The sequence below is a fragment of the Gymnogyps californianus genome, chromosome 2 (assembly GCF_018139145.2).
Source record: "Gymnogyps californianus isolate 813 chromosome 2, ASM1813914v2, whole genome shotgun sequence".
Taxonomy (NCBI): domain Eukaryota; kingdom Metazoa; phylum Chordata; class Aves; order Accipitriformes; family Cathartidae; genus Gymnogyps; species Gymnogyps californianus.
The window spans coordinates 79,150,835-79,172,958 of NC_059472.1; the positions used below are offsets into that span (position 1 = coordinate 79,150,835).

At 45.2% G+C, this 22,124-nt stretch overlaps 2 protein-coding genes across 2 annotated transcripts; one reads left to right on the plus strand and one right to left on the minus strand.

Moving 5' to 3' along the window:
* The first annotated feature begins 729 nt into the window (after window positions 1–729).
* Window positions 730–11,071, plus strand: ROPN1L (rhophilin associated tail protein 1 like). Its single transcript, XM_050890751.1, has 6 exons — window positions 730–764; window positions 2,426–2,583; window positions 4,661–4,784; window positions 4,956–5,117; window positions 7,468–7,643; window positions 10,614–11,071. The coding sequence occupies exons 2-6, from the start codon at window positions 2,453–2,455 to the stop codon at window positions 10,675–10,677; spliced, it is 657 nt and encodes a 218-aa protein (XP_050746708.1). The 5' UTR covers window positions 730–764; window positions 2,426–2,452; the 3' UTR covers window positions 10,678–11,071.
* Window positions 11,072–11,483: 412 nt separating this feature from the next.
* Window positions 11,484–21,244, minus strand: SNRNP48 (small nuclear ribonucleoprotein U11/U12 subunit 48). Its single transcript, XM_050890752.1, has 8 exons — window positions 21,131–21,244; window positions 20,848–20,908; window positions 19,864–19,938; window positions 17,008–17,196; window positions 15,964–16,085; window positions 15,382–15,497; window positions 13,568–13,732; window positions 11,484–12,634 (listed from the first exon to the last, which is right to left on the minus strand). Exons 1-8 carry the CDS (start codon window positions 21,152–21,154, stop codon window positions 12,595–12,597), a joined length of 792 nt encoding a protein of 263 aa, XP_050746709.1. The 5' UTR covers window positions 21,155–21,244; the 3' UTR covers window positions 11,484–12,594.
* Window positions 21,245–22,124: the final 880 nt, after the last annotated feature.

Sequence of the window (22,124 nt, forward strand, 5' to 3'; positions counted from 1 at the left end):
GACCACCCTCTTCCTTCCCCTGGCCCCCGCCTTCCCCCGTTAAGCTCCCGGGCCGGCCTCCCTACCGCCCCGCCCCGGCCCCTCCCTCCCGCGTTGCCCGGGCAGCGGGGCCGCCAAGAGGGGCAGGTGAGGCGCCCTGGCCGGGCCTCCCCCGAGCCCCGGGGCAGCACCGGCGGGGACGGGGAGGCCGCTCAGGGACGGCTCGGCCGGGCGCTGCCGTTGCGGGGGGTGCCCGGGGGCGCTGCCCGCCGGCCGGAGCCGTGAGACGCCGGTTGGGCTCCCGCCGGCCGCAGCTCTCCCGGCGCCGGGGCCTGGCGGCGGCCTCCAAGGGCTGGTGTCAGGCGGCTCGCAACAATCGGCGCTGCCGATGGCTCGGGGCGGCCCGGGGGGAGGGAGGGAGGGGGCAGCCGGCCCTCAGGCCGCGGGACAGCGGGCGGGCTTCCCGAAGCAGGTAGCCGGGACGTTGGCAGCCGGCTACGGTCCTCCTCGGCTCTGGGCTGGCGGATTGCTGTCACCCACAGCTAGGCGAGTCTAGTCTGCGTGCGCCTACTTGTTGGTTTTAGCTTTGTGCCCAGAACACCTGGGGCTAGTTTCGGGTGCGTGAACGGAAAAGTAGAAAATAAGAGCAAACGGGAGGTGAGAAAGATTAGATGACCTTTGCGTTTAGGTAGAGAGTAACCTGTGTTAGGTGGGTATTGCCCTGGACTGATGGTGAAAAGTTGCAAAGGCTGGCTGACCTGACTGCGTTTTTCTTTGCTTATTAGGTATGTATGTGTACAGCAGGTTCCTTCTGAACCTCAGGAAACCCTTTTTCACTGTGAGAGTGACCAAGCACTGGCACAGGTTGCCCAGGGCGGGTGCGGAGTCTCCCTCCTCAGAGATACTCTGCACTCATCTGGACATGGTTCTCGGCAGCCTGCTCTCAGTAGTCCTGCTTGAGCCAGGGGCTTGGACCAGACGACCTCCAGTGGTCCCTGCCAACCTCGAGCCCTTCTGTGAGGCTCTGTGATTAATGGCTTACTATAGAAAAGCAGGTCTCGTGCTTTTTTTCGTCTCTACTTTTTCTTTTCTGATTAGTTCTTTATTCTTTTCTCTGCTTCCCAATGGCACATGCACACACACGTGTATTCCTTCATCAAGGTTTTTCTGTTCTCTAGCTTATCCTGAAATCCCCAACTTTTTGCGTTCAGCTTCAGTCCCTTGGCTAGAGCTGTATTTTTGAATCATTACTGAAAGAGCGTGACCAATGTAGTAATTAAATGCACACTCTGAAGTCTGTCCCCCATGCAAATTTGCTGCGTTGGAGTAATGAAGACGCTGTACCCTGTCTGCATTTCTCCAGAAATGAAGTTCTAAGTATGGTTTGATCCTCAAAGGAGCCTTGAGTCACAGCAGTCCCATTCCTCCATCGCTGACTTTTAATTTCTTTTCCAGTACAGGAAAATTCACATGATAGGGGAAGAAAGCCACCTGCCAGATACTCTTATTTTCATCTTAAAAATTAAAAATAAAAGAATCTAAAGGGATAAAGGATGCTGTTACATTGATTTCTTTCTTGATGCCGTTGCTTTCACTGCTTTTCCCTTCTGCAGATAGCTGACATGTTTTCAGCTCTTGTTGCTAAATCAACTGAAGTAGGCTGTAGTGTGTCCTTGAAGTGATGAGGAGAGTGCCCACATTTCCCACCAAATGTGCTCCATTGCTATAATGGGAGAAGGACCATCCAGTAACCTATGTCTGTCCCTTCATTTGGATCCTGGGGAACAGGACTCCTTGCAACAAATAAGTTATGTCCTGAATGAGACAAACCTACCTGTAGAGCTGTATGAGCAAAGTGTAATGCATAATTGCAGCGCACGTGAATGTTTTGTTTGTCACTGTAATTTTTTTGATGTAAAGTCTGCAGGAGGACATATCGGTAACTTTTTGCTACAGTGCTTTTTGAATAACGTAACCACAGTAGAAACTTGGTAATCTGCATACTCTAGCTTCTGTACAAAAATGACAAGACTCTCCTTGGCGTGCAGTAGTGAGTTGTCAACATAGCTAGCTTTCACGTTGGCATGTGTGGTGTGACTTGTCTGGACTGGCTGTTTTACAAATTCGTGTTGTGGTAGATTTGAGGAGAAAAATGAGTTTGAAACTGTCTAAAGATACCTGTTAAAGTAGTAGCTCTCCTTACCCAGAGCTGTGGTTGGTGTCCGAGCTCTAGTCTTTTACTTGGTGTTGCCATCGAGTTTAAGTTCTTCAGAGACACGCAGCGCTTGTCTGTTTACACTTCTGAGTCTCTCAGTTCTCCAGTAGCCCCAGCAGTCGGGTAGGACAGGAGGGACTTTGGGTACAAGCGCTGTTGGCCCCCATGTGCACACGCAGTTTTTCATTCCCATTCTGCATCTGTGAACTGCTGTTCTATTATTTCTTTCAGGTCCTTGTAACGGAACACGAACAGACCATGCCTCTTCCGGAAACCATGTTTTGTGCTCAGCAGATCAAAATCCCCCCTGAGCTACCTGATATTCTGAAGCAATTTACTAAAGCTGCTATTAGGACTCAACCTCATGATGTTTTGCAGTGGGCGGCTGCGTAAGTATGATGTTCACATAACGATGTAGCGCTATGCGTTTGGACCCACAAAATCTGACTGCTCCTGTTTATTGTACAGTGGAGCTGGCTTTGAATATTAAACCAACCTGTATATTGCATACATGCTTCTGTGCATTAATGCAGCATGTGAGCCTTTTAGAAAAAGTGTAGTACTTGATTTATTTTCTGTTTCATTGAGGTTCAGGACTGGCATATTTCTGGAATAGTTTGATTTCCATACAGAAAAATGCATCTTAATTTTTTTTGTTATTAATTTCTCTGTCCTGAAGACCAACTTGTTTTTTTCCTTTTCTCCTCTCGTGTGAGACTTAATTCTTGGAATTTAAAGGAAACCTAGAAAATAGCTTTCTAATTCTTAAGCTTGCTTAGGTTTTTTTTTGTTTGTTTCCAGGAACAAAATTAAAGAGTCTCCTTAAATGTTACTGAAATAGGAAAAGAGGCTGAAAAGTTGCAACTTTTAGGTGATAGTCCACATAATAAATCTCTCACTGTAAAGTTGATTTAAGATGTTTATATGTTTCTTCTTTAACTTCTTTTTTTTTCTTTTACCTCAACCGTTCACTATCATTTTTTCCTATCCTACAGTTTGTGTGGACAAGCTCTTGAAAGGTATCTGTGAGATGTTCTCAGTTGAGGGGGATTGAAAAATGTCTGTACTGTGTACATGAGGGAGGGGAGGCTGTTAACAAAGCCAGGCTGGAGTCTGGCTTGTCCATTAAAAAGAAAAAAAACCCTGAAGCTGAATTGCTGCAGCTGCAGTGTTGGAGAAAGGCAGTGGGAACATCTTAAAATGGCATGGCGTTTCTTAGGAACGTGATGGAGGTGGGGTGCAGCGTACCTCCGGGCGATGGATGTGCAGGGAGCTTGCCCCAGCCGAGCAGTCAGAAGCAGCGGCTGCCAGGTAGCTTGAGCCTGCTGGGACGTGGGGCTGGTGAGAGCAGGGGCAGCGTGGCACCGCCATGGCCGTGCCGCCGGCCAGACCCCGACCTCTGCTTAAAGATTGCACCAGCTCGGTCGGAGGAGCCCCTGCAGATGGGTAGGCGGCTGCTGCTGCTGGCACACTCCTCTTTCTGGAATATGCTCTGGTGTGACAGCGCCTGGCGTGGAGCAAGGTCTGGACCTGGGAGCCACATGAAGCAGAGCAAAGCTGTGGTTTCACACGCGCTGCTGGCGTTGTAGTGCTTGTCCCTGTGAATAATCAGATGGGGAAATGGATCTAGCTGAAAAATAGCCCAGGTGTTGTATGTACATACATACTGTGCATCTATTTCTATACAGTCACACTAATTCAGTTCTGCAGTGCTGCTTGCTGTGCATTTTGGCAAGTATTTGCACAGCATGGGATAGCCTGGGCGTGGACATGGGTGACCAGGGCAGATGAGGGAGCACGAGTGGAGAAAACCTTAAATTAGACCTACCACTGACTGAATGAAAACTAAGTTTTCCTTAGTTCCTTGCACAGTTCAGATTGCTGGCCAGTTATGGCAGAGGTGGCTGCTCTTAAGGCTGTGGCAGACTTAGATGCACATCCTTTTAATTATAATTCCCTTTCTGCTCTAGTCTTAAAGTTTATTTTGGAGTGGACAGAAATAGCAGAAATGCTGATGATAGAGTTGCAGCGTAAATAGCCAGTTGTGCTTTTCAGGTAGTGTGTGAGGGGAATGTTTAAACAAACGAGCCCGCAGGTGCTCATCAATCAAATGGGAAAAGCCTGCGCTTTGGTTTGCAAGCACACTCTGATGTTAATAAATCACTCTCTGCCTTTGCCAAGAAGGGCTGAGTGTATCATGCACAAAATAAGTTAAATGCCTTAAGAATTATTAGAATGCCTTAAAAAGGAGTGTGTCTAAAGTCTAAAGATTGTGGTTTCCACTAAAAAGAAAGGTGGTATCTGGGCACAGGGAGATGGGAGTTGTGCGTGCAGGCAACTTGCCGAGTGCCGCTGCTCCTGCGCAGGAGCGTGTGGATTCATTCACTGAACTGTAAGAGCATTTACTTCTATGCAGCTTGTAATGGCCATGGGCATTGAAGTGTGTTGCTCTTCCCATTCGCTTAGGTATTTTTCAGCGTTGTCAAAAGGCGAGCCCCTTCCTGTGAAGGAGAGGATTGAAATGCCTTTAGCAACAGAGAAAACAGATGCTGGTTTGACCCCAGGACTCCTTAAAATCTTGCACAAACAGGTACAAAACAGCCTTTATCAAACGCACAATGCTATCGAGGAACGCTGATGTGTTGGGGATGGTTGAGGAGACTGACTGTCAAGTATTAGGTGTATTTTGGGCAGGGACTGTGGTGTTAGTTTCATTCTGGTTTTCGGAGTTCTTATTGTGGTACCATGATTATGTTTAAAGCTTTCTCCCAAAGGCATGGTGAATGTTGCAGAACTGAAGGAAAAATGGAAGCACTTGTGCTTGCCAGAGGCGCAGCTGAAAGCCATCCTGCAGTTGGACAACTTTGGTGAGGAGGTGGAATGGATGAAGGTTCTGGCACTTGGGTGCAGCGTGCTCGGTGGGGTACGTTCACAGCAGGAGCCCTCGTATCCAAACACAAACGGTCGTATATGAACATATATGAGGTAGACCATAGAACAATTAATGCAAATGGACTTTGGGGAATGGTGATTGCTTTTCCAGCAGCTGGCAAGATGGCTTGTGTGTTTACTTCTGTTCCCCGTCAGCTTTTGATCAGGGGAGCTTAACCAGGAAGAGGGCTAAGTCCTCAGTTTGCTGGGATGACAGTAGAAGAGCAAGCATGCCTGCAGGGAGCTTGGACCATAAGAGAGAGGATGATAGAGGAATGATGCTTTATGGCATCAGTGTAAATGTCTGTGGAGGAGAACTAGAGGGAGAAATTAAAACATAAATTTTTAATTGATTGTGTAGTCAATTAAATTTTCACAGAGGCAGTTAATGTTACTAAATCTACATTTAATTCTTTTAATGTCAGTAATAAAATCTCAGCAGAGCATTTCAACAGAATGAGAGATTATAAAATGCACTAAGCTGATGTTCTTATGAAGTATAATACTTCTAATGATTTCTACGGTAGGGAAGAAGGGGCACTAGAAAGAAAATACATATTAAATAGTATTCTGAGAATGTTGCAATATCTGGAAGCCCTGAATGTTGATCTGGCCTGGCGATGCAATTGTGTATATATATATTTATTCATGTCAACTGTGTATTTATTTCTTGATTCCAGTCCCCCTCCCAACATGATTTTGTAGTTTGAGCTCTTTTCTTCATTTGAAAAAAGTAACAGCAACATTACTTACTTAAAAAAAAAAATAAAATCAAAACAAAAACAGAGTCACAGGAACATCATTCTGATGGAGCTAGATGGACTAAATTTACCTCCATCTATACATCCTTTCAGATATTAAGTGAATGATTTGATTTCAGCTCTACATAATGAAACCTAAACTTCAGTTTCCTCCAGAGAGGAGGACGCACACAAGAAATTTACATTTATTTCCTGCAGCTGTAAATTGTGTTCATAGTTGAATAGGGTCACAGTTAAGATACAAGAGTAGACAAGTATGAACTTCTTAAGAACACCAGTCGTCTGAAGTATCTTTCTGTAAAGCACTGATGTGTTTTTACAGCCTTGGAGAAATGACCACACAGGTAGCCTGTTAAATTGTCTTTCAAAGGTGGCAAAATCGATGTGAATAACTTTACTGTGTTGTGAGAGACAGACAGTGGCAGCTTGGAGTGGCAGGAGCGGGAACGGCAGTAGAGGGGTAGCAAACTGCGGAGGGTAGAGTCTGCCATCATATAGGCAGCTGCCTCTCCTTCCCCAGAGAGGCCTCCCAGGGGAGGAACTACATTATGTAAAACTGTTAAAGGATTGTAAAACGACACTTCTCTGGCCTGTGTTCTAGATCTTGAACAGATATTGCATTTATTTTAAATATTGCTGTTCTACTGTTAGGAAATACTTATCTTCGTAAAAAGTCACTGCTTGATTGCTTGCTTGCTTAATGAAGAGGTAAGGATAAATTTTGAAAAAGTTATAGCAAAAATATTACTACTTGGGTTAAAAAAGGCCTGTGTGGGGTTTTTTGTTTGTTTCTTTGTTTTAATGGCATCCAACCAGTCTTTGACTCAATGAAGCTCAATACTGAATTTTTCCACACATTTCCCTGTATAGCTCAGCATGCGTAGGGCACTGGATTGTAGGCACTGTATTGACTAAAGGATTTTTTCAGAGTATATTTGGAACTAATACTTTGAGGCATGTTTGTTTTTAAGGGAACTCAGAAGTTATTGGGCTTTGACTAAACTGAAATAGTCTTGAAATGCTTTTTGCCTCAGTGCTTTTTGTACTAACTACTAAAATGGAACTTGCATACAAATAGGGAAAACAGTAAATATCAGCACTCCTAAAAATTAATATCATATAATATGATGTCATAATAAAAATCATCAAACCCATATGAATTTTCTGGGGTTTGTAGATTTGTCTGTCTTAAATGCTCCTGAGAATTCATTTAGATCCATTGAGATAATAAATACACACACACACATCACTAGGTATAGTCATGTTGGAGCTTTTACAGTAGCAGAACAGAGCAATTTGGCCATATTGGAGATAGAGTTCAGACTACCCTGTGCAATCTTTAAACATCACAGGATTCTGGTATTTTTAACTCCTGTCTCTACTAGAACTTCTTTATTGTTTCCATTCCTGGACCTGCACTGGAGGGTCAATTTGAGGTTGAAAGCTAGGTAACGATGATAAAGCCTTCATCTCATTTACACTCACTTTTAGTGGCTTACAGTGTGGATTTTGTCATGGTGTGCAAAGGATGTTCATGGCTCTGATACTGTTTCTCTCATTTCTTGATTGAACCCCCTGCAGTCCTTGCTGAGTTCAATGAAGCATGCCTGCGAAATCTTAACAAGGGACCCAGAAGGTGGAGCAGCTCGCATTCCCTTCGAAACATTCTCGTTCCTTTACTCATATTTGGCCAGTATCGATGGAGAGATACCGGAGGAGAAAACTGAAGCATTCCTCCACAGAATTAAAGAACAAGCGTAAGTAGAAATCCGTGCATGGAATTTTAATGTATTGATCACCTCTGGGTTCTCCATAAACCTTTAATTTCAGGTGAATAGTCTATCTTCACTTTGGGCGTAGCCGTGATGACAGGAGTAAAGGTTGACTAAGGTTATATCAAAAGTGTACATAGTTCTTTCTTGTTAAGTGGTCAACTGTTAAATGATAAATTGTTATTTATCCGTCTTTGAAATGTTGAAGTCACTATCTGGTGGTATATTTTTCCCTGTAGGAAGCAATTACATACAGGTTTGTATCATCTGCATATTACTGGTACTGGAACCAGCAGGATCTTATGGGCTGCTCTTTGGATTTAACATAGATCATAAACCAGAGAGAGAAACCAGGAGTTCCCACTTGGAGTCCGAAGTTTCTATTGTGTTTCTCCTGAATTACTTCTCCCTATAAATTTTCTTGAGAAAACATCTAGTATGCACTTGGTCTTAAATGGTTTGGCTCTTCAATTTTTGTAGCATTAGCTATGGTAAATTGTCCTTCTTGGAATGGTCTTGGTGTTGGTTGCCTTCAGTGGGTATAAAGGACAAAGGCACGACATAGTCCCACCTGAATCTTTCATCCTGTTCTGCTATTTGGACCAAGTTGGGGTGGTTGGGTACGTTTCTAGTCTGTTGCGTTCCTCTTTCTGCTTGCTCTGAGGTTGGTTTATAGTTTGGTATCAGTCTTGGCAGTAAGCCATGAACTGGTGCAGTTCTTCACAGCAGGAGATGTGTAGGTTGAAGGTTAAGCAAAAATTCACTGCCTAGCTGTTTTGCTGTCAGTGACAGCTGTGTTCAGGTCTTTTCTGTGCTGTTGTGTAATCTTTGGCTTGCTTCATAATGAAGAGGCAACCCCGTTCTCACCTCTTGACTTCATCAAGTAGTTTGTTAGCAAATGATGGTTTCCCCCAATATTATTAGGTGTCCTTTTTACAGGATTGGGTAGAGAATACCCTGTTGATGACTGGTCCATTCAAATGCCATTTTCTGATGTGCTGTCACCATCGTTGGTGCTCACAGCTTGTTTGTTCTGAATACTTCTGGACACCTGCACTTCCTGATGATCAACAGGGTATTTGCATAATTTGGCTACCTCTTTTCTTGAGCACACCAACGCTATTCTGTTGCTTTAGACTGATGGTTGATCACATTTTTGTCAACTTCTACAACAGCAAAAACTGAAAATTCATAGGCTTGTACTAACGGCTCTGCTAACTAGGCCTAACTCATGCTAACTGCTACAGGTGAAAATCTCATCACTAATAGACTTTGATTGGTTATGTGAAGTCTTGTGCCCACAAAATTCAGTGTCAAAACCTCTTAACTTTTTAGCAGATGGAGGAAAGGATCCATCAAGGTACTGCATATATTCCTGCTAGAATTAGCATGGAATTAGCATTAGGAATGTATGAAAATGCCAGTGTCTTCAATCCAGCTCTCAGTGATAAACTCCCACTCATTTTATCCATAGTCACACATAGGTCACACAAAATGCACTTTATTTTTAACCAATTTTAAAAGATCCATAACAGGCTTGTCCTCCAAGTGCTGCCTGTGTGGCATGTTTGCATATGGATACTCTTCCTACCATCTATCTGGAATTGTTCTTTCTGTCTGTGGTTGGTTGACCCTGGCTGGACGTCACGTGCCCACCAAAGCTGCTCCATCACTCCTCAGCTGGACAGGGGAGAGAAAATATAATGAAAGGCTCGTGGGTCGAGATAAGGACAGGGAGAGATCACTCACCAATTACTGTCATGGGCAAAACAAACTCGACTTGGGGAAATTAGTTTAATTTATTACCAATCAAGTCAGAGTAGGTAATGAGAAATAAAAACTAAATCTTAAAACACCTTCCCCTCACCCCTCCCTTCTTCCCGGGCTTAACTTTACTCCTGATTTTCTCTACTTCCTCCCTGCCCCAAGCAACACAGGGGGATGGGAAATGGGGGTTGCAGTCAGTTCATCACACATTGTCTCTGCCGCTCCTTCCTCCTCACACTCTTCCCCTGCTCCAGCGTGGGGTCCCTCCCACGGGAGACAGTCCTCCACAAACTTCTCTAATGTGAGTCCTTCCCACGGGCTGCAGTTCTTCACGAACTGCTCCAGCATGGGTCCCATCCACGGGGTGCAGTCCTTCAGGAACAGACTGCTCCAGCGTGGGTCCCCCACAGGGTCACAAGTCCTGCCAGCAAACCTGCTCCAGCGTGGGCTCCTCTCTCCACAGGTCCTGCCAGGAGCCTGCTCCAGCGCGGGCTTCCCATGGGGTCACAGCCTCCTTCAGGTGCATCCACCTGCTCCAACATGGGGTCCTCCACGGGCTGCAGGTGGATATCTGCTCCACCGTGGACCTCCATGGGCTGCAGGGGGACAGCCTGCCTCACCATGGTCTTCACCACGGGCTGCAGGGGAATCTCTGCTCCAGCACCTGGAGCACCTCCTCCCCCTCCTTCTTCACTGACCTGGGTGTCTGCAGAGTTGTTCCTCTCACAGATTCTCACTCCTCTCTTCCAGCTGCTGTTGTGCAGCAGTTTTTTTCCCTTTCTTAAATATATTATCCCAGAGGCACTACCACTGTCGCTGATGGGCTTGGCCTTGGCCAGCGGTGGGTCCGTCTTGGAGCTGGCTGGCATTGGCTCCATCGGACATAGGGGAAGCTTCTAGCAGCTTCTCACAGAAGCCTCCGCTGTAGCCCCCCGCTACCAAAACCTTGTCACACAAAACCAATACACTTAGATTGCTACAAGCTCCGTGTACATGGGAGCTCAAAAATGCACGAGCACACAAATGAACTGATTTGTCATTACAGTTACCAGATTGACAATTTTTAGTAAGAACCACTTTTTAATCACACTGCTCTCACTTGCAATAACCCTCAATTGTATCTTGTCCAACACTAGGATTTACCATGTTGAAGTACTGTTCTAAAACATTTGGTTTATTCCTTTCCAGTGACAAGCAAACAGGCATGGTGCTGCTAAGAAACTTTCTGACCCAGCCCTCAACACTGTTTTGATCAAGCCTACTCTTCAGCACCAGGTGAGAGGAAGGAAAAAAAAAAGGGAATAAATGCATGCAAGACAATAATTTGTGTTCAAAGGACCGTTATTTGCACATTACAATACAAGAAGATCCTCTTCTCTGGCACTTCCTTTTCTTTATCCCACTCTTGAAATTGCCCTTCAGTGGATGTTAATTGAATACATGGTTATCCTGTTCTCCTGCCTCTCAAATACTGATGCTCACACCTAGGGAGTGATACCTTCACTCACCTGTTTATATTGAGTAAAAGGTATTTTGTTATGGATCTTCCTACCTGTACTTCATGAGTGATTGTAAGAAAAGAAGTAAAACACAGAATTAAATTTAGAGAAGACTGGACAGCTGTAATTGCTGCATTTCTCATTACACTTCTGGTAGGACTGACTTTTTTTTTTTGACTCTTACACAAATACAGCTTGTCTTTTGACTACTTTGTCTGCATGAACATGCTCTATTAAACAAATAGTTTTACCAAGCCTTACTCAGGAGAACTTCACAAGACCCTGCTGTGGCTGAGCTGGTAAAAGAAACATCAACTGAAGAAAGGACTGCAATGGTTCCATATTGTTTTCCCTCTCATTAGGACCTTTTCAGAACTTAAATCTTTTTCCATTCTTAGATGGACTTGTCTAATTAAGGATCTGTTTTAAAATAAGTCTTTTTTTCTGACAGGAAAAGCTACTGCATTTGTGATGTAGGTGAAGAATGCCTGACACAGACTTCAGTTTGGTTTTGAGTTGAACAGCTGTAGTAGGTACAGAAGTCTAAATCAGTCAGAACTAGACTAAAGGTATTTAGTGGCAGATAATCACACTTAATTGCAGAAACGATTGAGGTAAGAGACAGGATACTAGTGGCTACAGTAAAACTGGAGAGATTCTATTGACAGAGAAGGCCAAAACCAGGAGCATATGGAATGCCGTTTCCTGGCAACTTGATCAAACAGACAAAAGTATTGTAGGAAAGATGGATCTGCAAGCTTGTGCTTTTATAGTTGCTTACTTCGTTGAGGTAACAAGCTTGGCTGATGATGACTGACCTTGCTGTAGTAGACTGTGTGAGGAATTAACAGGACTAGAAATTGTTATGATAAAAATCTCACTGAAGTTAAGTGGAATCCTCCTCCGCACCCTTAATATGTACCTGCATGTCTTAAGTCTTACTGTTTTATCAACCTCTAATACTTATATGTTAGTCTACAGGATGGGAACTCCTCCTAGTTATTTCTGGAAGGAAATGGGTATGCACCTGGTGTTTGAAAATAGCGAGCAGCAATATTACAGGTGTCCTTGGTGAGCTATATTCTCATCATCTTTGCAAGATGACATTGATCCTAAATTTCTTTGAGCATGAGCTTGGGAACAGTAACTTTCCCATTATTGTCCTTTTACCACTAGCTGCAGCTGAAGATATTTTAGCCTGTTGGAGAACTCTGAAGTGCTGTCTTTCTGGAACACTGCTCCCAGAGGTGACAATGTCAGGTGGGAGGGTAGGAGGGGAGCTCTCTTCATGCCGTTTCCATTTGTAATTGATCCTAGACTCCAGGGATTAGCTCTGTTCTATATCCACTAACTATGGGCCAGGAAGGCAGATTAGTACAGCCTCTCACAGATTTCATTCTTCAGCCTTCTCAGACTAAAGTAGATGAGAGAGATCAATATAATTCATTAACAGATGCATTAGTGTTACAGATTTACACATTTTCTAATATATACTGCTTCCATCCTGACAAACCTTAACACTATTTCATTTTTGTCTCTAAGCACAGCTGTGATGCAACACCAATATTATGTACAGAGCGTTACTGTCCCAGCACAACAGTAGTAACAATAGTTCCTCTGCAAGTAATTTTTTTGAACAGCTGACAAACAAAATAATCAGGTTCTTGTTTCTACTTTCTTCTTTTATGGCTGTGGTACTTGTCTTCATCCCTGAAACAAAACCACAAACATTGTGTGCGCTGTTAGGCTCAGACTGACAGAATCTGAAGGAAAAAAAAAAAAACAACCTGGAAAATGGAAAGCTCTCATTAAATATAGTCATGTCCTCTTCTAAGGAAAGAAAGTAAACTACTTTAAGAGAGTTTATTTCCCATGCTGTTTTAATTAAAGCCTTGTCATGCAGTGCCATAGTGGCAATTCATCACTGTGTAATGAAGCCAGTTTTGAGACAAGCAATCATTCCCATCCATGCAGTTATCTACAGCATTTCTTCCATACATGCTAGGGACAGTGGAGCATTTCTTCTGCACAGCAGCGTAGGTCTTCACTCAAACACAGGTCCCACACACCTATGCTCTTGCAGATGCAAATGTGCCCTTGTCGATGGTATTAGAAGGTGTGGCCTAGATTTGTTTTCTTTTACCTAAAAATATGTCCAGAACTACTGAAGAGCAACAGCATTGTTTTGAAGCATCTACCATGGAAAAGCTAGTCAAGTGATTGTACGTGTATACGTATTAGTGAAACAAACTCCTATTTATTCAGTCCCAGTGCAAACTAGAGCAGAAATCAGCATTAGACATGACAATCACACTTAGTTGGTTAAATGGACGTTTCTATGTCCCCCTATGCATATGTTGATCAAGGAGTAAAATAGCCTGCGACAGTACTGCACTAATCCTGTAGCGTGCTGTTGACAGTGTCACCTTTCAGCTGCGAGAGTAAATTCTGAAGTCTGGAGGATCACAGTTTATGATCTCACAGCACGTTCTGTTTAGTATTAGTAGCCTCATGCCACCGGTTTGTTATACTGTATATGAGATTAGCCTAGCTTTTTAAAATTCTCTCCACTAAATTCTCATAGACAATGGCTACAGCTGCCTGATTCAGAAGCAGGAGTCAGCTGTCACTATTTATGCTCACCTCTCTCTTTTTCTCCGAGAATCTCTGTCTTTGCCTCTTTCGCGACTCCTTTTTCGTTTATTTGGACTCCTGCTGGTCTCTCTCCTATGTCTGGTGCGTTCAGTATCCTTACAGCTTCCTCCAGACTGTCGTGAGTCCACTGAAGCTGACCGCCTGTCTTCCTTTCTGAAAAAAAGGTTATTGATTTTAGTCAATATAAATAGTTTCACAGTCACTATTGTTTTCAGTACCAGTTTTGTTATTACAAAATGACCTCCTAATGGTGTAAGACAGAAGATGTATCTTTTATTAACCCTTTCTATCTCCCTAAGAAATACAATACCTCGCAAAAGAGGCCTGAAGTCCATGCTCTTATATGTGCACATCTCAGCACACTATTTAATCCAGTTGTTTCTTACAAACACTGCCCTTCAGTCTTATCACCTCTGCTCATGAAACAGGAGACAGTAGAAGGGGTTCATTCTGTTTTGCTTTAAATCCCTAACTCTTCAACTATCTGCCTTAAGCTGCGACCTACAGTTGGAGAATCCAGCAAGCCTGATCTCCTGTATGGCCTTTTCATTCCCCTTCATTTTAATGCTGAAAACAAACACCCCAAGTGTCACCTTTTAGTTTGTTTCAGCAACATTTTCATCTCAAAGATCTCCTGAAGAAGCACAAATAGACTGTCACGAGGTCATGATTCCATTTTTATTTCAGCAACAAATGTTTCAAAGAGTGTGCAGTGTTGCTTGACACAGGAAGAAGTATGTATACATCAAACACACTCCCAGTGTCTGGTTTCGGCTGGGATAGAGTTAATTTTCTTCTTAGTAGCTGGTACAGTGCTGTGGTTTGGATTTAGTGTGAGAATACTGTTGATGATAACACTCTGATGTTTTAGTTGTTGCTAAGTAGCGCTTATCTTAAGCCAAGGACTCTTCAGTTTCCCATGCTCTGCCAGCAAGCACGTGTGCAAGAAGCTGGGAGGGAGCAGAGCCGGGGCAGCTGACCCCAACTAGCCAAAGGGATGTTCCATACCATGGAACGTCATACCCAGTATATAAACAGGGGGGAGCTGGCCGGGAGGGGGGATTGCTGCTCGGGCATCGGTCAGCAGGTGGTGAGCAATTGCATTGTGCATCACTTGTCTTTTCTTGGGTGTTATTTCTCTTTTTTTTTTGTTATATTCCTTTTCATTACAATTATTATTATTTTTTATTTTACGTTAGTTATTAAACTGTTCTTATCTCAGCACATGAGTTTTACCTTCTTTTTTTCAGTTCTCCTCCCCATCCCACTGGGAACAGGGAGGAGTGAGTGAGCGGCTGTGTGGTGCTTAGTTGCTGGCTGGGGTTAAACCGTGACACTCAGTGCAGCAGCATTCACAGTGATAAGAACTGTAAAGGGTCTCCATATAAAATACCTCAGAGAAAAGGTTTTCATGTTACAATATATCTACCATAGCATTTCTTGTCATGCGGTAGGGAAGGGGAAGAAATTGTGTACTTGTATTTTCAAGTGCCTTTCTGTCCCCAGCTATCCCATATATATGCATTTGGACACAGAGGGAGCACTACTTACTCCCCAGAAACTGCCTGTTCACCTGGATCACTTGCAGCTTACCTCCTTACCCCTGAAAGAAAGCTAGTAATTCATTTTTCCCCATCCTTCGTGCAGGCAGAGCTTCTCAAGCAAGAGCTTAACAGAATTAGTAAAAACTGTGCATATGTCTCGGCCAAGGTTGGTACACGCTATTAGAAGAAGGTGGTAAGATAAAATTACAGGCTATCAGCCTGCTCACATGCCTGAGGAATTTGTCAACTGTGGCATACCTTCCTGAAGATTTTGACTTCCCTCCTTCACATATCTCTGCATTATCCAACCTATTCTCCTCCTGCCAGTGATTGCTGAGTTCTTCCATATGCACACCAATCACATCCCGAATCACCTGGAGATTAAGATATATTAAAAACAAACACCATGAAAAGCAGCATGTCATGGTAGTGGCCTGAACTAGCAACTAGACAGCAGAAGGCAAACATCTCCAAAAAAAAAAAAAACAACTTCCACCCCCCAAACCCTATACATGAGGTGTCTGAATGGCAAGTCTAACTTGCAGAAACAGGTATTTCAGCATAAATTTAAATACCACCATTTTACAATAGACAGTCAACTATATCTTGCTGGCATTTTCACATTCAAAATTTAATAGTCAGAAATGCTGCTGTTATTTGTAATTTGCTGCAACAAACCAAAACCCCCAAAAACTCCTCTATAGTTTGCAACTCTAATAAGGCAGGGTACAAGAAGCAGAAAAAGAGAGACATTTTCTTTGTCTGAAAGGGTATATCATTGTTTATGCTGATATACAATAAGCACTTCTGTGCAAAAAACTCTTTATTTTCCGATCTCACCTCCGTGTAAGACTTCTTTGTTATATGAACATTCTTAGCCCTGTATGACTGCCGCCGCCTTTTGTAGTCTCGCATTTCAGCCAGAATTTCAAGATGGGACTTTGGACCTTTCTGACTATCATCTAGCAAAAAATTGGAAGTAAAACGAGTGGTTGTTAGCAGGACATTAGCACCTGCAGGTATGCAAGTCTGGTGCTTTAGTAATAAAAGTCTGAAACATAAAATATATTGTGTTCTTTCTGAAGTTTCTCCAGTATTTAGTAACTATTATGAATTTAGCACAAGCTTCCTCTCCAACCTTCCTGCTAGCTGTTTACACAAGACTAAGAAGCCACCAAGCAAATGTTATGTGATCTCAGTCTCCTAACAGTGATCCACATCAACATACAGGCTTGCGATTTGGTCAAATGCCTACAAAATACGGGCCATGTTTTCAAAGCCAGTATTACAATAAGACACAAAGATTGAGAAAGCCAGATTCTGTAAAACATTGATCTGTGTAGATGACAAACACTACCTCCTAAGCATAGCAGGGCCCACAGGATAACACAGATGCTTATGTTGCACTTCATACAGTTACAAACTGGCATGACTCAACAGGGATGAGAGGCCTCGGTCCAATACACCCGTTTGTATATTGCTCAAGAGCTCCATCGGATGACTGCCAACCTTTCTTGTTTGGCTTTTACTCTTAAGTGATCTTTAATCTCATCATCTCTTATAGCAAATGCTGTTCCAAGCTGTGCAGTAAGTTGGCAACATTAAGCAACCTGAAGTCAGTTGCAGCAAAGACAAAAGATTCATCCACTAAGATACACACAATACGTGTGCCAAGAGCAGAGCACCAAGGCTTTCTCAGAAGGAAAACAACATAAAGGATACCAAACTAATATTTTCTGATACCAGGTCTTCATTGTGGCTTTTAAGAACAGTATGCTTTTCACAATAAAAATAGCACACGCAATACTGTTTGGCTTTCAACAAAACGCATCCAACTACACAAAGTTCTGAGCCATAAATTCAACAATAAATCGTTCTTCAAACCTTGGGTGATTTTCGCTGCTAAATCCACAAAGAGATCACTGTCATTTTCTGTTATTTGGGATCTAGACCTCTGTTTCTTTGTTTCCTCAACAACATAATCATAAAGAGCAAGGCGATCAGCTTGAGTCAGGTCACAGGTGAAACGCTTGTGATTTTGAGGAACTTCTACAGGCAGTAATGAGTAAGATCCTGGAGGTTGAATAGACAGCTGTTATTAGTAAAATAGCATAATGATAAAGGAAAACTCAAACAATGTTTGAGAAGCTCAAACAAACAAACAATGCAGTAAACACCCATGCTGTTTTCATCCTTCCCCTACATAGCTGTAAGAAGTTTCATCCTTCTTAATTTGAAAGGATAAAAATTGCTCAAAGAAAAAAAAAGGCCCAAATCCCTCCCCAGCCCCATGCAGGCTGTATAACCTCTCTTGACTGCTTACACTGTTAGTTACAGGTTTTCATGTACTTTGAAGGGGTCGTACTAGATTAGAGCAAAAGGGCACTCTATTGTCCCATCAATTTCAGCTCTTGGTTTACAAGCTAAAGCAAGAGAGAGGAAGCTGCAGCTCTAACTTGTGATTTTGTCTTAGTCCTAAAATTTTCTGTAAAGTACTAGCTGCAAAATACCTGTTGTTCTGCCAGCAAGAATGAAAGCTTCTAGGAGACTAGGTAACTGGGCACTGTGCAAATGAGTCTCACACTGTCATGTTCTCTACAGAGCTTTTACAATAGACTGCCACAGGCATTTATAGCTAAAAGGGCTACAAAGGCATTTTCAAAATGCTCCAGATATTAGTTCTGGTAACTAACTTTAAAGTTACAAAAACAAACACACTGCCTGCACACTCTTCTTTCCCTGAATGATCAGCCCGGTACTCACTCTTCCCATTCCCCAGTTAAAATACATATCCTCCAAACAAACAACAAATCCATTCTCAATCCATTCGAACAGCAGCAAAGTGACTTCCCTAAAGATACAGGATGCAGTATTCTAGGATATTGCCTGCAGAAAAGCATTTTACTTGAAAACATTCGAATTCCCAGCAACCATCGACCTGACCTCCATAATCCTGCTCCCCACAACGCAGCCTTCTCCCTGCAAGGCACAATCCCACACAGACAGACGTCTCCAAGCAGACAGAAGAGCCAACACATAAGACGGGGTGTAGGCAGGAGCCTTCACAACAGCAAAGCTACTGCTTCTCTTGATTATTCAGCACTTAACGGAAACTGAGCAATCTTTCACATCCCGCTTTCACTAAAGACACCAAAGAAGAGGAAGAGGAGCCACGATAACTCTACAACAGCAAACCTAAAATACAAGATTTCCTCATTACTGTACTTGGAGCCTAAACCAGAACTTTTCTAATCTGAACTAACAGATTTAAACATGAACACTAGAATGTTATTTTTAAAATGCACTGTTCTTACAGGGTCACGGAAGCCCATAAAAGTGCCCTAATAGTTACATGCTTGTGATTTTACAAGAATTTCACAACTTGTAATTAAGACCAGCTTTTCTGTCCTGTTATATAGCTATTCTAATATTCCAAATATGGTTAGAATTTTTTAAAAACAAAGAAAGAAAATTACTTCCTTTGATATAGTCAAAAGGAAATGTACAATGAAAAATGCTTTCCATTTGTTTATGTTGCCAAAGACTTTAGAGTAAGCAAACAATTCCAAGTCAGTAAATCTTACAATAGGCCAAGATGCCACAATGAAACCCACCCCAATACAGTTTCAGTGTTATCTTCAAAGAAATGCAAGCTTGCAGTGAAAACTGGATAGCAAACACTGGCATCTAGTGGCTCACTGATGTATCTTTGCAATGCATCACTTGATAAAAGGGTTTATCTATTTCTTCTCTGCTTGGATGTGCTGGTGTCAAATTAATGATCTACCACTTCCCTCCAGAGGAAATGCACCCAACATGCTCCAAACACAGTGCCCATCACGTGAAAGCTCCTTCCCAAGCAACTGACTGTTAAGGCTCCATTTGCTATGCCAGAGAAACAAAGACAATATGAAAAACAATGCCTGAGCAAGCGCTGCTGTATTTATTTGATTGTCAGGGAAGGAGAACAAATGCACTTTTCCTTTTGCATGCATATGTATGTTTACCAAACTAAAGGACTACAGACAGTGAATGCTGTATCTTTCAGGTGTTGCAGTAATTCCCAAAGCATACGCTGCAGCTCTGCAGTGGTTTCTATAGGAGCCCTACTTTTCTACTCTGTCTTGGTCTGAACTCTCAAAGAGAAGCATAGCTCAGTCTTAACCTGGCCCCCAGACTGGTCTCAAAACCCACCAAAAAATGAAAAATGAGAGAACTAATGAGCTGAGAGCAGTGGCAAAGGACATCATATTTGCAGATGTGTCAGCATATTTCTTACACAACTTCTTAGGACAGTCTTGAAACAATCCAACATAGTAATGCGCATGATGTTTGGTTTTTGATCTGAGGAGTGATGGACAAGCACATACAGCTCACGTCTAGCAATTAATCCTTAAACAAAACATTACATGAAGAACCATTACATGAAGAACAAGGCTGGAGGCAGCATTAGAAGAGTTTGGGCCACAAAGAGCAGAAGGATAATATCACAAAACGCAGGCAGAAAGTAAAGTGTAGGTACTGGGATGAGATGTGAAGGACTAGTGCTTTAAGAAACTCCTGAATTTTGCAGTGTTGATTTTCCAGTCCTGAAGAGAACTAGAGGTATGAGCATAACAGACTCAAATTCTCTTATCTAGTTGCCGCGAGTAGAGAAAGTAGTTATCCCACTCCACGAGAGCTGACGTCCTCCCCACATGAGAGCTGACAGAGTCATCTCGGTATCTGCTTGCTATTTACCTTCGCTGTAGCCTGTACCTTCTTTCGCACTTTGAGCTCTAGCTTGCTTAACAATGTGAAACTGTAGATCTTTATCTGCAGACAGAGGAGACAAAAATATCACAGAACTTTTACATCAAGTACTTGGTAAGGTTAGTCTTTATTCCCCAACCTCTATTATGAGACTTATGGTATGTTACAGAACATCATAGTTTTATTTATGCATAAGGGAAGGTCTGAACTAAAAATATAATTTTAATCTATTCCATATTTGAACTGAGGGGAGGCAAAAAAAAAAAGTAGTATTTCTGGGCTACAGGGACATGGCAAAAGAAATGTATGTATATTGCAACTCTCTTCTGTACCATTGCTATATCCCCAAATTCTAGGGCCAGTTTTTCCACCTTCTAAGCATGCATTTTAATACACTTTCTGCACGTGATGCAAGGAGAACATAGGAAGAACCTGGAAAATAACCTAAGAGGAAAAAAAAGGTTCTCCTTGGATTCGAAGATGAAACAGCCAAGTAACCTACAGAGCAGAATTACACATCGACAGAAGCGTAACAAGCGTAAATTAAGGCAAAGTACAATGGTGAGAAAATAAACCTACTGATGGAAACACTCAGGTTTTTTAGGAGGCCTTGGAGAGTTTACAGCTGACAAGGCAGTAGCGTGTGCTACTGCGAGGACCCGGACTCTGCCCCACGGGGTCTCCCTCAGCCCCATCCTCTGCCCCCCCAGGGACCTCCCCTCAGCCCTATTCCCTGCCCCTCTCCGGGGGTCTCCCCTCAGCCCCTCATCCTCTGTCCCCCCCGGGATCTCCCCTCAGCCCCTCATCCTATGCGCCTCCCCGGGATCTCCCCTCAGCCCCTCATCCTATGCGCCTCCCCTGGGGTGTCCCCTCAGTCCCATCCTCTGCCCCCCCCGTCTCCCCTCAGCCCCAGCTGACCCCCCCCGGGGAGCGGGGACGGCCCCGTCAGGCAAAGCCCCCGCTGCCGCTCACCCATGGCGACGGTGGGAACCTTCAGGTTTTCGTAGAAAAAGCTGGAGTCGTACATCTCAGCCTGCGGGACGAAGCGGCTCGGTCAAGGCCCCGGGGCCGCCCCCAGCGACGCCGGCTCCGGGCTCGGCCGCCGAGTCGCCCCCGGCCAGCGGGGACCCCCCGCCCGCGCCCTCGGGCCGCTGCCGCCCGCTCGGCCGGGCGGGCGACACCCCCAGGGCAGAAGCGCCAGCCCCGTACCCCCTCCCAGCCGGGCAACCCGCCCTCAGCCGGCCCGGGCGCCCACCTCCTCCTCGGCGGAGTAGCCCATCTTGCGGAGCCGGCAGGACGCGGCGTGCTTCTCCAGCGACGCCCGGGGGACGCGGTGATGGACGTCGTAGGGGCACGGCACCCGCTCCACCTGCCGGCGGGAACACGGGTCAGCGCGCACCGCCAGCCCCGCCACCTCACTCCCCCCGGCGGGGCCCCCGCCGCCGCCACCTTACCGGATCCCCGAGCCACACCGCGCAGGGAACAGCCATCGCGGTGCGGGCGGGGAGGCCGCTGAAGCCCCGTGACCGGGGAGAGGGCGGAGCCGGCGCCATGTTTACTGAGGGCGCTCCCGCCACAGAGGGTGGTGGGGCTGCGGCATCATCTTGCCCGGCGGCCGGTTCCGGGGGGGAGGATACGCTAACTGCGCGCTGCGGGCGGCAGCCCCGCTCCTTCCCAACGCGGGGAGGGTCGCAGCAGCCCCGGCGCGGCGCGGCGGGAAACCCGAGGAAGAGCTGGGGCGGAGAGGCGGCACGGGGCGCGCTGCCCGCCCGCCTGCCGTCGCTTCCGGGCAGGCGGCCGCCGGCGCAGCTGCGACAGCCGCCAGGACCCGTAGCGCGGCGAGCGGGGGAGAGGGCGCCGCCTACCGGCGGGAGGGAGCAACGGCGGCGCGGGGAGGCCGAGGGTCCCGCCGCCGTCCCCAGGTGCCGGGAAGCGGCCGCCGCGGAGGGGGGAGCCCGCAGAGCCCGGGGGAAGTGCCGTGCCCGAAATCGTGCTCCGGGGACGTGCCCTGCCTCTGAGGGGCAGCCGTGCGTGGGGCTGAGGCCCGGCGGGCACCAGCAGCAGCGGGTTGCCCGGCGCGGGCGGAAGGGGGCCCCCGTAGCCCGGGTGGCCGGGCCTGGGCCGGCAGCCTGAGGAGAGCGCCCGCAGCGGGAAACCCGCCGCCGGGTCTGAGCCCGAGCCTCAGCCCTGGCGGGTCGAGTCCAGGCCTGCTGTGGGGCGTGCCCCACACCGTGCCGTCCCGCTGGGGG